General features: G+C 36.0%; 2 protein-coding genes across 9 annotated transcripts in view; one reads left to right on the top strand and one right to left on the bottom strand.

Annotated features, from left to right (window-relative positions):
- LOC128688611 (NEDD8-conjugating enzyme UBE2F) overlaps window positions 1-384 on the bottom strand; it is a 34,769-nt gene extending 34,385 nt beyond the window's left edge. The window contains exon 1 of one of the 2 annotated variants that reach the window (XM_053776517.2): window positions 256-384. Coding sequence is in view for 1 of the 2 variants with exons in the window: in XM_053776513.2 (XP_053632488.1) it covers window positions 87-130 (44 nt within the window). In the remaining variant the exon portion in view is untranslated. The other variant, XM_053776513.2, reaches the window with a different exon arrangement.
- A 1,766-nt stretch (window positions 385-2,150) lies between these two features.
- Window positions 2,151-12,157, top strand: LOC128688609 (tRNA (cytosine(72)-C(5))-methyltransferase NSUN6). Of its 7 annotated transcripts, none has more exons than XM_053776510.2 (3): window positions 2,151-2,565; window positions 3,854-4,018; window positions 7,130-12,157. In XM_053776510.2, exon 3 carries the CDS (start codon window positions 7,140-7,142, stop codon window positions 8,697-8,699), a length of 1,560 nt encoding a protein of 519 aa, XP_053632485.1. In that variant the 5' UTR covers window positions 2,151-2,565; window positions 3,854-4,018; window positions 7,130-7,139; the 3' UTR covers window positions 8,700-12,157. The 7 variants fall into 7 exon arrangements, with proteins under 7 accessions (XP_053632485.1, XP_053632484.1, XP_053632486.1 ...); XM_053776509.2 differs by having other exon boundaries at window positions 2,151-2,595; XM_053776511.2 differs by lacking the exon at window positions 2,151-2,565 and adding an exon at window positions 2,938-2,980.
- The last annotated feature ends 2,883 nt before the right edge of the window (window positions 12,158-15,040 follow it).

The raw sequence follows: 15,040 nt of genomic DNA, 5'->3' as shown, positions 1-15,040 counted from the left end.
TCTGATTAAAAATGTAATCCATGACAGAATATACACTTCTATTTATCAGTTATCTTTTAATACCTTTATCCAGTCATTCTAGTTACCTCTTGTCAAAACCCGTATTATAAACCAGTCCTTGATCACTCATATACCTGAGCTTAATTTACAACTAACAAACTGTGAATCACAGCACCCAGGAATACGAATGAAAATAGATATTAATATATATAGAAGAAACTCCAAAGAAATGTAGGTGGCAAGGTAAAACTGTACCTCGGGTGCCCCCTGGGCCAAACACAGCGGGGGAGAGTGTGGTGTAGTGACACACCACCTTCACTATACTAATATAACACCACACTGGCACCTCTCATTCTCTCTCTCTCTCTCTCTCTCTCTCACACACACACACTCTCTCTCTCTTTATCCTTCACCTCTCCACCGTCTATGTGCTCGCTCTCATCTGAAACCATCTTATTAATCTACTTTTTGTGTTTTAATGACGTGTAAAGATAGCTCTCGTTGGGTAGCGGATGATTAAGCAGGTCATTATTTATCTTAAAACTTGTGTCAGGAGACATTTGATCTAATTTTCCTGACGAATAAATCACCATGACAACCGTTTGTGGGGGTTGAGACTCGCCTCCTGGCCCTGTCTCTTAACTCCAAAATTGGTTATTTAGTAATTCCTTATCTTCTGAGCTCCTGTCATACCTACTCTTGAAACCATGTATGGAGTCTGGCTCCACCGCTACCTCATCCAATTCGCGATCATTATTCACTACCATAAGACAGTATTTCCTAATATATAAATAGTTATTATTATTATCATCATTATTACCGTAGTAAATATCTAAATTGTAAGTCGCCCCCGTCCCTCTGGAATTGGTCCAATGTCACGGTCTGTTCAGCAGAATCCTATCAGTATAATATAATAATAATATATAATAATAATATCTTTATTTTTACAGGTACATGTACAAGGTATGCAGTCGTAGTTGACACTGTGACATACTACTGTATAGAAAGCTGCTTGTTAAGCAGAGCATTTCGGGTAAATTATGTCAGTTTTGTCCCAGGATGCGACCCACACCAGTCCACTAACACTCAGGTACACATTTTAAACTGATGGGTGAACGTGGACAACCAGTATAAAAAAATACGCCCAATATTTCTACCCTGGCCGTGTAAAGCGAGAGTTTTGACCACCAGGCCACGGGCCAGGAAGACATTATCATATCTTCCTCGGTCCTTTTCTATGGTGCTAAATTCAATACACTGAACCTCTCACTGTTCATTCCTCTCTGTTCCAGAAACTCTAGTTCCACTGGACCTTCCCTGACTTCTGAACAGACTTTCTCAGGTGTGAACTTCGTGTTGGTGATGTATTTTTTAATGATAAACGACAAATGATAAACTTTATCTCTACAAAATACGGATTACAAATGATTCAGAAAATACGTTAATACTCCCATAATTTATAGAAAGTTATGCAAAGCATTCCAGGGAGTGGGCCAAACGTATGTATATATGGTGTACTGATGGATTCTTTGTTGAGGAATATGAAGACGATCGATTTTATGATTTATAAGCTTCGTGTGCACTGAAAATGTTATACGGTTTATATGTACCTCTGGTAGTATGTTCGGTGCAATGATTACTCACAGATCCTTCTCATTATCTTCTTACTCACTTTTAACTTCTTTTTCTCTTAGTTTATACTCCTTCCGATTTGTATGAATTACATTTGGTTGGACTGAACTCCTTTATAGTCACTGGGCAAGTTTTCTTGCATCCTGTCTTGTTTTCTATTTATATTCTCATACTCACGACTTGATCCTTTTTTGTAGATTAATTGCGTATTATTTAGAGAAGCAATAACCATAGTACCAATCCATGAGGGATCCCCATGCTGATGGTTCCTTTTTTATCATGAGTCATGATTATCTTCTGTTCCCTTTTACTCTTTGATCAATTTATTTTTTTCCCGTAACCTTACTTTTCCCAGTCTGTGAATTAATCTCTGGTGTGGAGTTGAAGCAAATGTTCTACAGCCTCAGAAAGGCAGTCTGCTGAGTCTTGTATCACTTGTATGATAGTGGGGTACTTAGTAATATGTCTACAGGGGTTATGAGGGTTGTAAGGTGTTACACACATCCATTTATGTTATGCCAGGTTCAGTGTAGAATATGTAGCACCAGCGTTGAGCCCACTCATGATAAAACTCGTCAGACAGAAAAATCCAAAGATCTGCTGTCAAAATAAGTTCCGAGTTGAGAAGGATAATACAAGAATAGTCAAACTGATTACCTCGGAAGGCTGGAGAACCAGAGACGACATAATCATGCATAAAATGCTCTTGAGGCCATGATAGGAAAATAGAAGGAAATTATCTGAAAAGAGAGGACACGGGTATAAGGGACATAAAGAGAAGTTAGAGACATAAGCATATTCTTTCTTAATTTCCAGAGTGATTAGGAAGTGGAATAATCTTGATGAGGAAGTGGTGAAAGTAGATTCAACCGCAGGTGAAGACGGGACTAGGAGCTGTAACTCGTCTCCGGCAACCACAAGTAGATGAGTATGGTATGAACTGTCATATGACCCCTTCAATATGTGAGTTGTATAGTGTGAAGTGTCATGCATTCTAAGTGTATGTGATTATTTTGTAATGTTTTTGGTTATAAATCTTAAATATGGTTGTTAATGTAGCTCCTCCATTTGCTTCCGTCCTCAGAGAACTTATTCAACATAATGCTAAAATACAGTGGATCAATATATCAATAATATATTAAATTCTTCAGCAATGTATGCAGATATTAATTTGAAGTGACTTATATGGTGCCTGTCACTTACACAACGCCATCTAGGCGCTAAAGGTAAAATTAAAAGAATGATATAGTTTCCAAATAGAGTGTTTTTAGCAATGAAACAAATATTTCCAAAATATATTATTCTTGGTATACTCGGAGTAATCATAACAAGAAGCCAGATAAAGGATGTCAGGAATATTATTAAAAAAAAATGTATATACGTTGGGTTGAATTTAATCCATATCACAAACAGGATCTTTATTCATTGATAGGTGTTATCTTAGTGTATATATACGAAGTACTGTACTGTCACTTTATGGATTAAATCATTCTTAACGTTGGGACCCTAATGGAAAAAGTCAGTATGACTTTTTTTTTGGGTTATCCTAGGTAATCTACACTTGCTGTTGTGTGTGTGGTAATATATGTAACTTTGTGTGTGCTTGTACCTGAACAAATTTACTGCACAGGCGATCATTATTATAATTACTGGAAGGGTTAAACCGAACTTTCCAATGGAAATAAGTCCCTGTGTCTGACTTTTTTTGGGTTATCCTAGGTTCTCTATGCATATGCTGCTATGTATGATAATTCTATGTAACTGTATTTGTGTATACCTGAATAAACTTACTTACTTACAGGTAAATTGTGGTGCCATAAATAAACATTTAATTCACCCTTCACAGCCTTGTTGTCCTGGGACTATCTTCACTCTTCAACCCATTACCAACAACATTTTATTACTATTCTGATGCATTTCTTTCAGTTATATAGGGATACCACTTCTAGTGCTTTGACCTTTCGATGGGGCTGCTTTGATGATGGTTACTAAGTTTAGGTATACACAAGTACAGTTACATAGATTATCATACATAGCAGCATGTGTAGAGAACCTAGGATAACCCCAAAAAGGCTCTCAACTTCTTGTCCGGTAATAAGTTAATGTTAAGACTGCCCAAAATCCTCTAAACTGTTCAAGGGATTTATGTTGAAGTCCATAAAGCATGTCATTTATTCATATAATTGTATATTGTGATTTATGGAAATATAATCTTTTTCAGGAATTCGACTGTTCCTCCCTTGGATTAAACTCAAGGCTCTAATACAGGCTTATGGCTCATGGGTGGCACCTTAAACTCATATCTGAAGGACCTGGGATCGATCCCATCATAAGTGGAAATGTTGGGCATGTTTCCTTTTCACCTATTGCCCCTGTTCAACTAACAGTAAGTAACTGGGTGTAAATTGACTGTTGTGGGTTGCATCCTGGGGAAAAGGTTAGTTCTTTTTTCGTGACATACCAGTAATGCTCTTTTTGAGACATGCATTTTTAACACTTGTAAAAAAAATTGTACACCTAATGTTATTTGTATGATGAATGAATTTTATATGACTATTTTTATACAACAAATTATTTTTATATAATAATCATTTATGATGAATGGTTTCTACAGTTAATTAGGACTTTTTATAATACAAGCTTTTGTGTAACACAGTAATGTACTGGATATGTATTTTATAAAATTTTATTTTGATATTTGTAAATCTTTATTGTGCAGATCTTTATGATAGAAACTGTGCTTTCTACATGATGAATGGTTTCTACAGTTATTAGGACTTTTTATAATACAAGCTTTTGTGTAACACAGTAATGTACTGGATATGTATTTTATAAAATTTTATTTTGATATTTGTAAATCTTTATTGTGCAGATCTTTATGATAGAAACTGTGCTTTCTACATGAATAATTATTTATTTTTTGTTTGATTATTGATTATATATCTATATATACAGTTATGTTCACTTTCTCTAGTACCATGCCGATTAAGATTTCTCACCCTTACAAAATATAAAACAAAATATTATGTCCCATTTAAACTTTAGCATCTTAATTTGATAATTTTTCAGTGTAATTACCTATTTGTAATTGCCTATAGCTACAGGAGAAGAGGTATCCTTGTGGTGTCCTGTCTTCAAAAATTTGTACATCATATTTTTTAACATTTTCTATGGTTGTAGTACTTACTGCATCTTTTTTTAATTCATTCCACTATCTACAGATTAAACACTTGTAATATAATAATTTAGTTTGTTTTCCATTTTTTTTATTGGAGCAGAGTACATGAATACAGTATTTTTAACAGGACTACTGTAATTTTCATAACTTTGTAAGCTAGGCATAATCGTTTTGCACCTCATTTGGCAAGCTTTGAGTGTGCTAATAAATTTTATTCTTGACATGAAATGGGTGCATGACTTTTTTTTTTTTTTAAGGTTACTAGTAATAGTGGATGCTATATGAATGATCAAAACTGAGTTGATTCTTTTATCTAAGGCTTTTGACTACTACAGTAATGTGTCAGGGTCCCACCAGTCTCAAAAATAGCTGTAACAATAGCACTGACTTATTTTCTCCATATGGCACTAGTTAATTTTTTCTATGTAAATTCTAAAAAATAAATCTAGACAAAGATTTATCATTTTTGCAAAGTGATATTCAGTGGATGTAATGGGAAAATTACTGCAAATAGCATTTACAACTTATATTATATATAATGCCTTGGGCAAGTCTTAATCTTAAAGGTGTAAAAAAATACATTACAGTTAGAGTTTTAGAATACTGTTAAATGATAAGTATGTACATATACCCAGAAGAGCAGCAGTAACTGTATCTGTAGATATATGAGATGGTACAGAATGTTTTATGCAGTAATGTATATAGTATTGTAGTAATATGGCATATGTTGCAGTAAATAATCATTAATATAGTATGTATGCAAATTTTGTTTCTTAAAAGCGGCTTGGCAGGCCAGTTTCACCCTATTATTTAGTGAATGCTTATTTTAGATAGCCATTTTTCATCATTTTGAAAATTATTAATTTAAATGCTTTAATAGTACATACATACATACAAATGCACTTGTACTCTGCAACTCCAAACATGTAATGCCTTACCTTGAGCATGCATCATATTTAATCTCTTTATTGTATAGTATGATTTTGCTGATTTAAGTTATCAAATTAAATTACATCAAAAACAAGCTCCACCAATGCTTATGTTGTTGTTACTACTATTTCTTCTATTTCTATTTCTGTTTCTTCTTCTTCTATTTCTCATCTCTACCATTCTGGTTCTACTTATAAGTCTCTTTTCTCATGTCTCGGTATAAGATTGATAAATCCTCTGGTGGGCAAAATATCTGTTAAATAAAAATATCCAGCTGTTTCATGTCTTATACACTCACTAAAATATATGAACTTTCTAGGCTAGAAGCAATTGGTAACATATAGCAGTCTGTGTGTATACAGTGTTTGGGTCAATAGACACTTGTCCGTTGCAGACAAATCTGGGTTTGATTCCCAGTGAGGGTAGAAACATTGGGTGTGTTTATTTACACCGGTTGTCTATGTTCCCCCATTAGTAAAATGGGTACCTGGGTGTTAGTCGACTGGTGTGGGTCCCATCCTGGGACAAAACTGACCTAAAATACCCAGAGTGCTCTCCATGACAAGCAGCTTTCTATAGAGTATGTCACTGATGTCAGCTAGACCTGTATACCTTGTACATGTACTTGTAGTAAATAAAGATATTATTCTTCTTTCTTTCTTTCAACACACCGGCTGTATCCCACCGAGGCGGGGTGGCCCAAAAGGAAAAACGAAAGTTTCTCCTTTTGCATTTAGTAATATATACAGGAGAAGAGGTTACTAGCCCCTTGCTCCCGGCATTTTAGTCGCCTCTTACAACACGCATGGCTTACGGAGGAAGAATTCTGTTCCACTTCCCCATGGAGGTAAGAGGAAATAAACAAGAACAAGAACTAGAAAGAAAATAGAAGAAAACCCAGAGGGATGTGTGTATATATATATGCTTGTACATGTATGTGTAGTGTGACCTAAGTGTAAGCAGAAGTAGCAAGACGTACCTGAAACCTTGCATGTTTATGAGACAGAAAAATGGACACCAGCAATCCTACCATCATGTAAAACAATTACAGGCTTTCGTTTTACATTCACTTGGCAGGACGGTAGTACCTCCCTGGGTGGTTGCTGTCTACCAACCTACTACCATATAAAGATATTATTATTATTATATTATTTTTTAACCACACATTTCCATATTATAATAGTATACAGTACTGTAACTGACAGAGTTTATTAGCAATCTTTATTAGATATCTTTATTCGTAGGTCATCTAGTTGCTTTTCACTTTTACCAATTATATTTAAAAAAAAAATATACTGTAACCTATTATTTAGAAACTAATGATTCTTTATGTTATATCAATGATTGTATTTAACTGGCTAACTGAAAGTACCATATTTGTTTTCCCAGCAGTTGAGCTATGGATGTATTGGAGAATTCAAGCAGCAAAGACCAGTTTATTCCAGGAAACTTTAACCCTCTTCTTCAGGAAGTATCTGAATTTATAAATAAGTCTTTAAAGCATGTGAACCATAACTATCAAGGTCAGGTTAGCAAAATTCAAGGTGAATTATCACTTAATCAACAGAAATTTGCAGAAACTGATCTAAATATTCTGGGCAAAACCCTCACAATTTTGTCTTTGCCACCTAGGTTTACTACCGTTCGAGTTAATGTACTCAAAATTACTCTAAGGAAGGCATTGGCACTTATTGAAGAGCATCTCAGGCATCAATACATAGGTAAAACTAGTCCACTTCCATTAGTGTATCCACATCATTTATTGCCAGATCTACTAATAATAGAATCATCTGGTATCCAGGGGGTACAACCAGCAACGAAGGAGGTGATAGTAGGACGAATGTGTGGGTCAGCGGTACTTCGTGGAGCAGAGGTTTTTGCTCCTGGTGTTGTAGGAGCCTCACCAGATCTTCATGCCGGAGATAGAGTAGCTGTGTTTGCTGACCTTGATGATGCCTGTTTAAGAGGGTGCAAACATTTCAGTGGTAGGAAAATGTTTTTAGGAAATGGAATAGTAAATCAGAGTAGGAAGGATCTCTTTAAGACTTCAAAACCTACTGGTTTAGCAGTCTCAGTGAAAGAACCAATATTTGATGCTCCTAGTTTTGGAAGTTGTCATTCAGAGTTACTGTTCCTCCAAAACTTGCCATCAGTATTATGTAGCCATATTCTTAATCCTGATAAACATGCACAAGTTCTAGACATGTGTGCAGCACCAGGGGGAAAAACAACACATATTGCAACACTCATGTACAACACTGGACAAGTTATTGCCATTGACAAGTCACAAAATAAACTTAACCAAATCAGACTGACTGCACAAAAATTAGGCCTCACTAATATAAAAGCATTTAAGTATGACAGTACAAAATTAATTTCTCCAATAGGTTTAGATGGTACAGCTTGTAATATTGGTCAGAGGAAAATTTGTTTACCCAATAACATTTTTTCAGAAAGTAATACATACAAAATCTCAAGTAAATTAAATAGTGTAGGTATGGATCAAGAATATAATTCATGTGCACCACCATATAAACCTTCCTCATTCAGATGGATTCTGCTTGATGCTCCTTGCAGTGCCCTTGGTCAGCGTCCTCAAATTCAGACCAAAACGAATATGAAAGAACTGCAATCTTTTCCAATTATTCAGCATAAATTGTTGGAGAATGCAGTGGAGCTTTTACAACCAGGGGGAAAACTTGTGTACAGCACATGTACTATTGTCCCAGAGGAAAATGAAAATATGGTGAAATGGCTGTTGGATAAATATGCAAATGTAGAACTTATAGAAACGACTCCTAAGCTTGGTAAGCCTGGATTACCAAACTGTGGGCTAAATGAAGAAGAATGTGGTAAAGTGCAGAGGTTTGGCCCTTTTCCTTGCAATAATTCAGGTAACTGGAGTGTTGATGAAGATACAATTGGTTTCTTTATTTCTGCATTTAGAAAATTATCATGATATTGTTAAACTTTGTATTTCTGTAGTATATGTATATATACCATATAAAATATAACAGTGTTGTAAAACCTTGATATAATGGACCCCTTATGCAATGGATTTTGGATATAATGATCAAATTTTTTTGCTGGAAAGAAGGCTCAGTGATCCTGCTGTATGGGGGTGTCTGGTAAAATCATCGATTTGCAGCTGACCAAGTCCAGTACATATATGTCACATCTGTTAGTACAATAGGTGTCTGGTAGTACCATCAGTGCAGAAGACCAAGTCTGCTGCATTACAGATTTGTCTGGCAGAGGCCTCATCCATGACCTTTCTGTTTTCATTGTTTCCAAATAAGTGGAACAACTGGCCCATCCTGGGTCAGTTTATTATTGAATGTGCATACGCTTGCATACTGTCAATGATTTTCCCTGGATTTACAACGTTTCTATTTTATTACATATAGTATTATTATTATAATCAAGGGGGAAGTGCTAAACCCGGAGGATTATACAGCGCCTGGGGGGGGGATGTGGAAGGCATTCAGGCTTAATTCGGGGAACTGGAGCACAGATCCAATTCCCTAAATCAAGAGCCCCTCACCAACATCAAGGAACCTTCCTTGAGGGGTACATATAATATAGAGTACTGTCCTGTTAACTCTTATTCTCAGGTAATTTATTGTGCTATACTATACATATTACAGTTTTTCCTTAGTATATCCAGTAATGTCATCAAAGCAGCACACTAGGTCTGCTGAATGGGGCATTTGTTCTTGTCCATTAATACCATCGATGGAATGGCCTTAGTCTGCTGCACTGGGCACTTCAGTACAATGGATTTTCATTAGTGCAGACATCCCCTTTTCTCTGTTAGTCCATTATATGAAGGTTTCACCAAACTATACTGAATACTGAAGGTATAAAGTAAAAAAATATAGGAATTTTTTCTCACCAGTGCTCCTGTTGGACCATGTGTTCAGTAGTATTTTATTTATACGGTACTATACCTGGAGCAGGGTAACATTTATGAAGGGGTTCAGGGAAACCGGCAGGCCGGACTTGAGTCCTGGAGATGGGAAGTACAGTGCCTGCACTCTGAAGGAGGGGTGTTAATGTTGCAGTTTAAAAACTGTAGTGTAAAGCACCCTTCTGGCAAGACAGTGATGGAGTGAATGATGGTAAAGTTTTTCTTTTTCGGGCCACCCTGCCTTGGTGGGAATCGGCCAGTGTGATAATAAAAAAAATAATAAATATATACCTGGAACTCATTTTTGTTATTTATGATTGGATGGAGGCAAGGTTTTACTTTAATATTGTTGTATACGCACTTGGAGAAATTACAGGATCCATATATTTCAGTACAATACTGTATTATATTTTCAGGTGCACATATCCTAAATGCTCTGAAAGTAAACTGCTAGGAGGGAAAAAAAACAATGGTTCTTAACAAAGAGGCTTTATGACTCATATGAGTTTGGTTCATTTTGTGAACATGTATGTACAGTTATAATAATGGACAATATTTTGTTTGTATCTCCATGGGGAAGTGGAACAGAATTCTTCCTCCGTAAGCCATGCGCGTTGTAAGAGGTAACTAAAATGCCAGGAGCAAGGGGCTAGTAACCCCTTCTGTATAAATTACTAAATTTAAAAAGAGAAACTTTCGTTTTTCTTTTTGAGCCACCCTGCCTTGGTGGGATACAGCCGGTTTGTTGAAAAAAAAAAATTGTTTGTAGCCATATTTTACTTTTTGCCAACAGTTTGCTTAGCACTTTAAATATTATTGGCTAGTAGATAAGTTTTATCCTTTTAATAAAAGATAAACTTGAATTTTTTTTCTTTTGGGTCAATTTGTCTTGGCAGGAGATGGCTGTTAACATACTGTATTTTCCAGCATATAAGGCATGCCTTTTTTTTTCCCTACAAAAAATCTTGGAAAATCACCCTGTGTCTTATATGCTCAAGGTGAGGGCCAAGGGTAGGCTTTGGGTTATACTTTAGCATAAACTAAAGAGTATTTAGCTCTTGAATATGATCACTGATTTACCATTATGATAATTCTGTCATGCTCCATATATGCGAGAAAATACAGTAATAAGACTAAAAGAGATTTGAATTCATCAGAAAGCAATATTACATTACTGAGGAAGTGTGATAAACATGTACACTATCATAATGTGTGTGTGTGTTTTGGAAAGTAGTCTTAATTTTATTTATATTTTTATCAGTATGTATTAAATATTGTAAACTATTTATTACTACCATGTGAAAAAATCCTCCTGTTAGCATTTTTCCTCTGTTTATATATGGAGGATTACAGTATATGTAATGATACACACTACAGTACTATATTAACCTTTGTTTTCAATACTAGTATATGGTTAAACTGTGAGTTTTATATCAGTGTGGTTTCTATTATTGTTGACTTAAAGTGGATTTCATACAGTTATGATTAGCTTTTGAATGATACTAGTCTTGCCTTCTTAGGTATTTCCTGTAGAACAGTGGTCCTTAACCTATTTTGGCAGCAGCTCAAAGTATTGTTGAGAATCTACATGGCAAGTAATCCGTCGGCCTAGAGTCGATGTGTTCAGCCCATCATTCTTGACAGAAGTACAGCATATGTGCAGAGAATGGGCTGATATACTGTAAACAGATAAGGTGAAGCAGTTGGAGATGGCATCACCAGTGGAAAATTCCACCGGAGGAAATATGTCATGCCTATAGGTTAGTAAATTGTTGAATTCCCTGTACTTTTGTAAAGATTGATGGACTGAAACATGTCAGCTTCATCCTGAGGGATTGATTACCTCAAACTTCATCTCATCTTAAACTGTTCTTCTTTGTAATGGACTGGTGAAACTACTAACTTGCAAAACGTTTGCACAATAAAGATACACCAGTATGTTGCACAAGTGTCTCTTTCATCAACTTGTTGGTTTTTTAAATCATTTATACATGTCAGGCACAGCATCTTGGTATCTTGATACTGGGAATTCTTCAATGCTTGCTTAATTATTATTATAATCTAAAAGGAAGCACTATACCTACCAGAGTTAATGCTTGCTTCAGCTATAGGCATGACTTAATTTCACTAGTAACGCTGCCCCCCATTGCTTCACCTCACCTGTTACAGTATAGAAACCCCTTTTCTGCACATATGGTGTATAAGCTACTAATGGTTGTAATCATAACTATGATTTTTAAAGAGGTCAACGGGTAAGCCAGCGGAAGTCCTCGGTTAGATGACCAAAAGCTGCAGCTGTGAGTCATCATATGATTTAAGACGCGTGTCAGGAAATACTTTTCCTGTTTTGTGACAAACATTATACCTACCATATGGTGTACTATTGTCAAAATTGATGGAGTGAACACATCAACTCTAGGCCAAGGGACTGATTACTTCTCTGTACTGGACTAATGAAGCCAGACCGGTGAAAGTTTCCACAATAAAGATACCTAAATACTGCACAAGTGTCTCATATACCTAAAAAAAAACTTTTGGATTGTTCTTCCATTCCCTTATTATTATTATTATTATTATTATTATTATTATTATTATTATTATTATTATTATTATGAGAAACTTCCGTTTTTTCTTTTGGGCCACCCCGCCTCGGTGGGATACGGCCGGTGTGTTGAAAGAAAGAATCAAAAAGAAGTGCTAAACCACAAGGGCTTTACAGCGCTGTTCCATTCCCCTGCGACTTTAATTTTCATAATCCCTTTTAGCTTTTCTTATTCCTTTCTTGAAATATTCTTGAATATATTGATTACTTAGGAATCTGTTCTTTCTGCTTCACCTGCCGAATGTCTCTCTCTTGCCATACAAGATGTTTTAATCTGTTGTTTATTAATTTAAGAGTAATTTTTGTTTGATCTAATTCCCTTTTTGGAACATATGTTGCCTGAGCAGCTTTAACTATGCAGCTTTGAAAAACATATTTACATTTCAATGTGAACATTATTATTATTATTATAATCAAGGGGGAAGCGCTAAACCCTGAGGATTATACAGCGCCTGGGGGGGGGATGTGGAAGGCATTCAGGCTTAATTCGGGGAACTGGAGCACAGATCCAATTCCCTAAATCAAGAGCCCCTCACCAACATCAAGGAACCTTCCTTGAGGGAATTCAATGTGAACAGACTGACTGATGATCAAACTAAATGCAAATTATGTGATCAGACATATGGTCACTGTCTTGAACACTATGTGCTTAATTGTCCACTTATTGAGGAATACAGAGATGGACAGTATAATAACCTATGTAACATGTCAAGATATCCTATTAATGAAAATAAGATACCAGATATACTAAGAAATTTCCTAAATTTTCTTTTAATAGATAAGTGAGCTGTAGATATGTAGATGTAAATCCAAATATACGCCTGTTAACTCTTTTGGGGCCTAGTTCCTATGCCTTTTCTGTATCCATGTGCTCTTGCGCTACCGTCCACAGGGTGGCTATGGGCTCTACCTGGAGGGTATTCCGGGGATCAACGCCCCCGTGGCCCGGTCCATGACCAGGCCTCCCGGTGGATCAGGGCCTGATCAACGAGGCTGTTACTGCTGGCCGCACACAATCCAACGTAAGAACCACAGCCCGGCTGATCCGGCACCGTCTTTAGGTATCTCTGTCCAGCTCCCTCTTGAAGACAACCAAGTGCACAATAAACTAGCCATTTCGGGGGTAAAATCAAAATCTAAAAAAGATCTCTCCCTACCTGCCCTACATGATAATCAGTTGTCAGATCACATCAGCTGATTCCTATTTAATCCCCCATTCCCACAAAATTGGCAGCACGAAAATCTGGAATCTTGTTATTACAGTAATTCCATGATATATCGAAAGTGTGTGATTACTTTCCTCAAGTGCATCATTAACTTCAAGTTTATTAATTCAAACAGGTTATTTCCTCTAGTTGGTTATGTTTCAAACTGTTAAAAAAGAAAAATCCTGGATATTATCAAGACAGTCACTAAACTCAAGATTTCCTGTCAAATTGCTCTAATCAATATGTCTAAAGTTGAAAACATCCATTATTAACATATTTTCGTATCTAGATGCCATAGAAATTTCGTCCCATAGAAGTTTACTATGTTCGCTATCAAGGTTTGGAGGGCCTGTAAATCACACCCAACATGGGTGTGATTTACAGGCCCTCCAAACCTTGAAGCAGCGCTGTATAGCCCTTGTGGTTTAGCGCTTCTTTTTTATTATAATAATAATAATTATCCAAACCTTGAAGAATTAATCTTACGTGACCCAAGACTAGTTTTTCACGTCTCTCCAGAAATTGTAGCTAAATATTATTTATTATTATTATAATCAAGGGGGAAGCGCTAAACCCGGAGGATTATACAGCGCCTGGGGGGGGGATGTGGAAGGCATTCAGGCTTAATTCGGGGAACTGGAGCACAGATCCAATTCCCTAAATCAAGAACCCCTCACCAACATCAAGGAACCTTCCTTGAGGGGTGTAGATAAATAGATTGTGTCCGTCGCTTCCACTTTTATATATTGTCTAATGCAACAGTTTAAATTATCTCTGACATACATCACCACTCTACCACCCTCTCTGTCGACTCTGTAGGTGTGGCTTTTAGAAAGCATTTATCTTGTCTTTCAGGTTAAACCAGGTCTCTGTTATAGCAATATATATATGCTTCCTGTGCATGCATTTAATATTAGCTCATCTATCTTGTGTCTAGCACTCCTATTATTAGAATAGTAGATCTGACTGAATCTTAGTAACAATATGATGAACAATGTCTTTTCAACGTTTTCTTGAGGTATCTTGGCAATTTTTGCTGCTTTCATTCCTAGTGCTGCAACCTGTTGTCACTTTCACCGATATATTTCAACATATGTAATCAAAAACACATTCTTCATCAGTAACAACTACACAAGTACAATTATCATTCATAGTATAAATTACCTAGTATAACCCAAAAAAATGTCAGTGACTTAATTCCATTGCGGTACATTGCAAATGTTCCTCCAAGTTAAAGAATAAGGCTCAATACCGTGTACTATTCCGTGAATGGAATAATGCACAAATAACTGGCACATAGGAGAATGAAACTTATGCCAGAAACGCCGTCATAAGTTTCATTCTTTTATGTGCGGGTTATTTGTGTATTTTTCCACCAAAGTTTTATAAATCCCAAAATGTCCTAAGTCATAAATCAGATTGTTACATTCCATGTCAAGATTCAAAGTATTCTAGTAAATTAACCTAGCTAAATAATTAATATCGCCACTTTGACGTATCCAAGGTAATTTACACATATGTTAAAGTATGTAATGACATTTGTACTGATATATACCTGTGCTTAAATAAACTTACGTAAC

Source organism: Cherax quadricarinatus, chromosome 13, assembly GCF_038502225.1.
Source record: "Cherax quadricarinatus isolate ZL_2023a chromosome 13, ASM3850222v1, whole genome shotgun sequence".
Taxonomy (NCBI): domain Eukaryota; kingdom Metazoa; phylum Arthropoda; class Malacostraca; order Decapoda; family Parastacidae; genus Cherax; species Cherax quadricarinatus.
This window is presented reverse-complemented; position numbering and strand designations above follow the sequence as displayed.

Excerpts from the sequence above, each read along its gene's own strand:
- LOC128688609 (XM_053776510.2), top strand. The coding sequence starts at position 7,140 with ATGGATGTATTGGAGAATTCAAGCAGCAAAGACCAGTTTATTCCAGGA.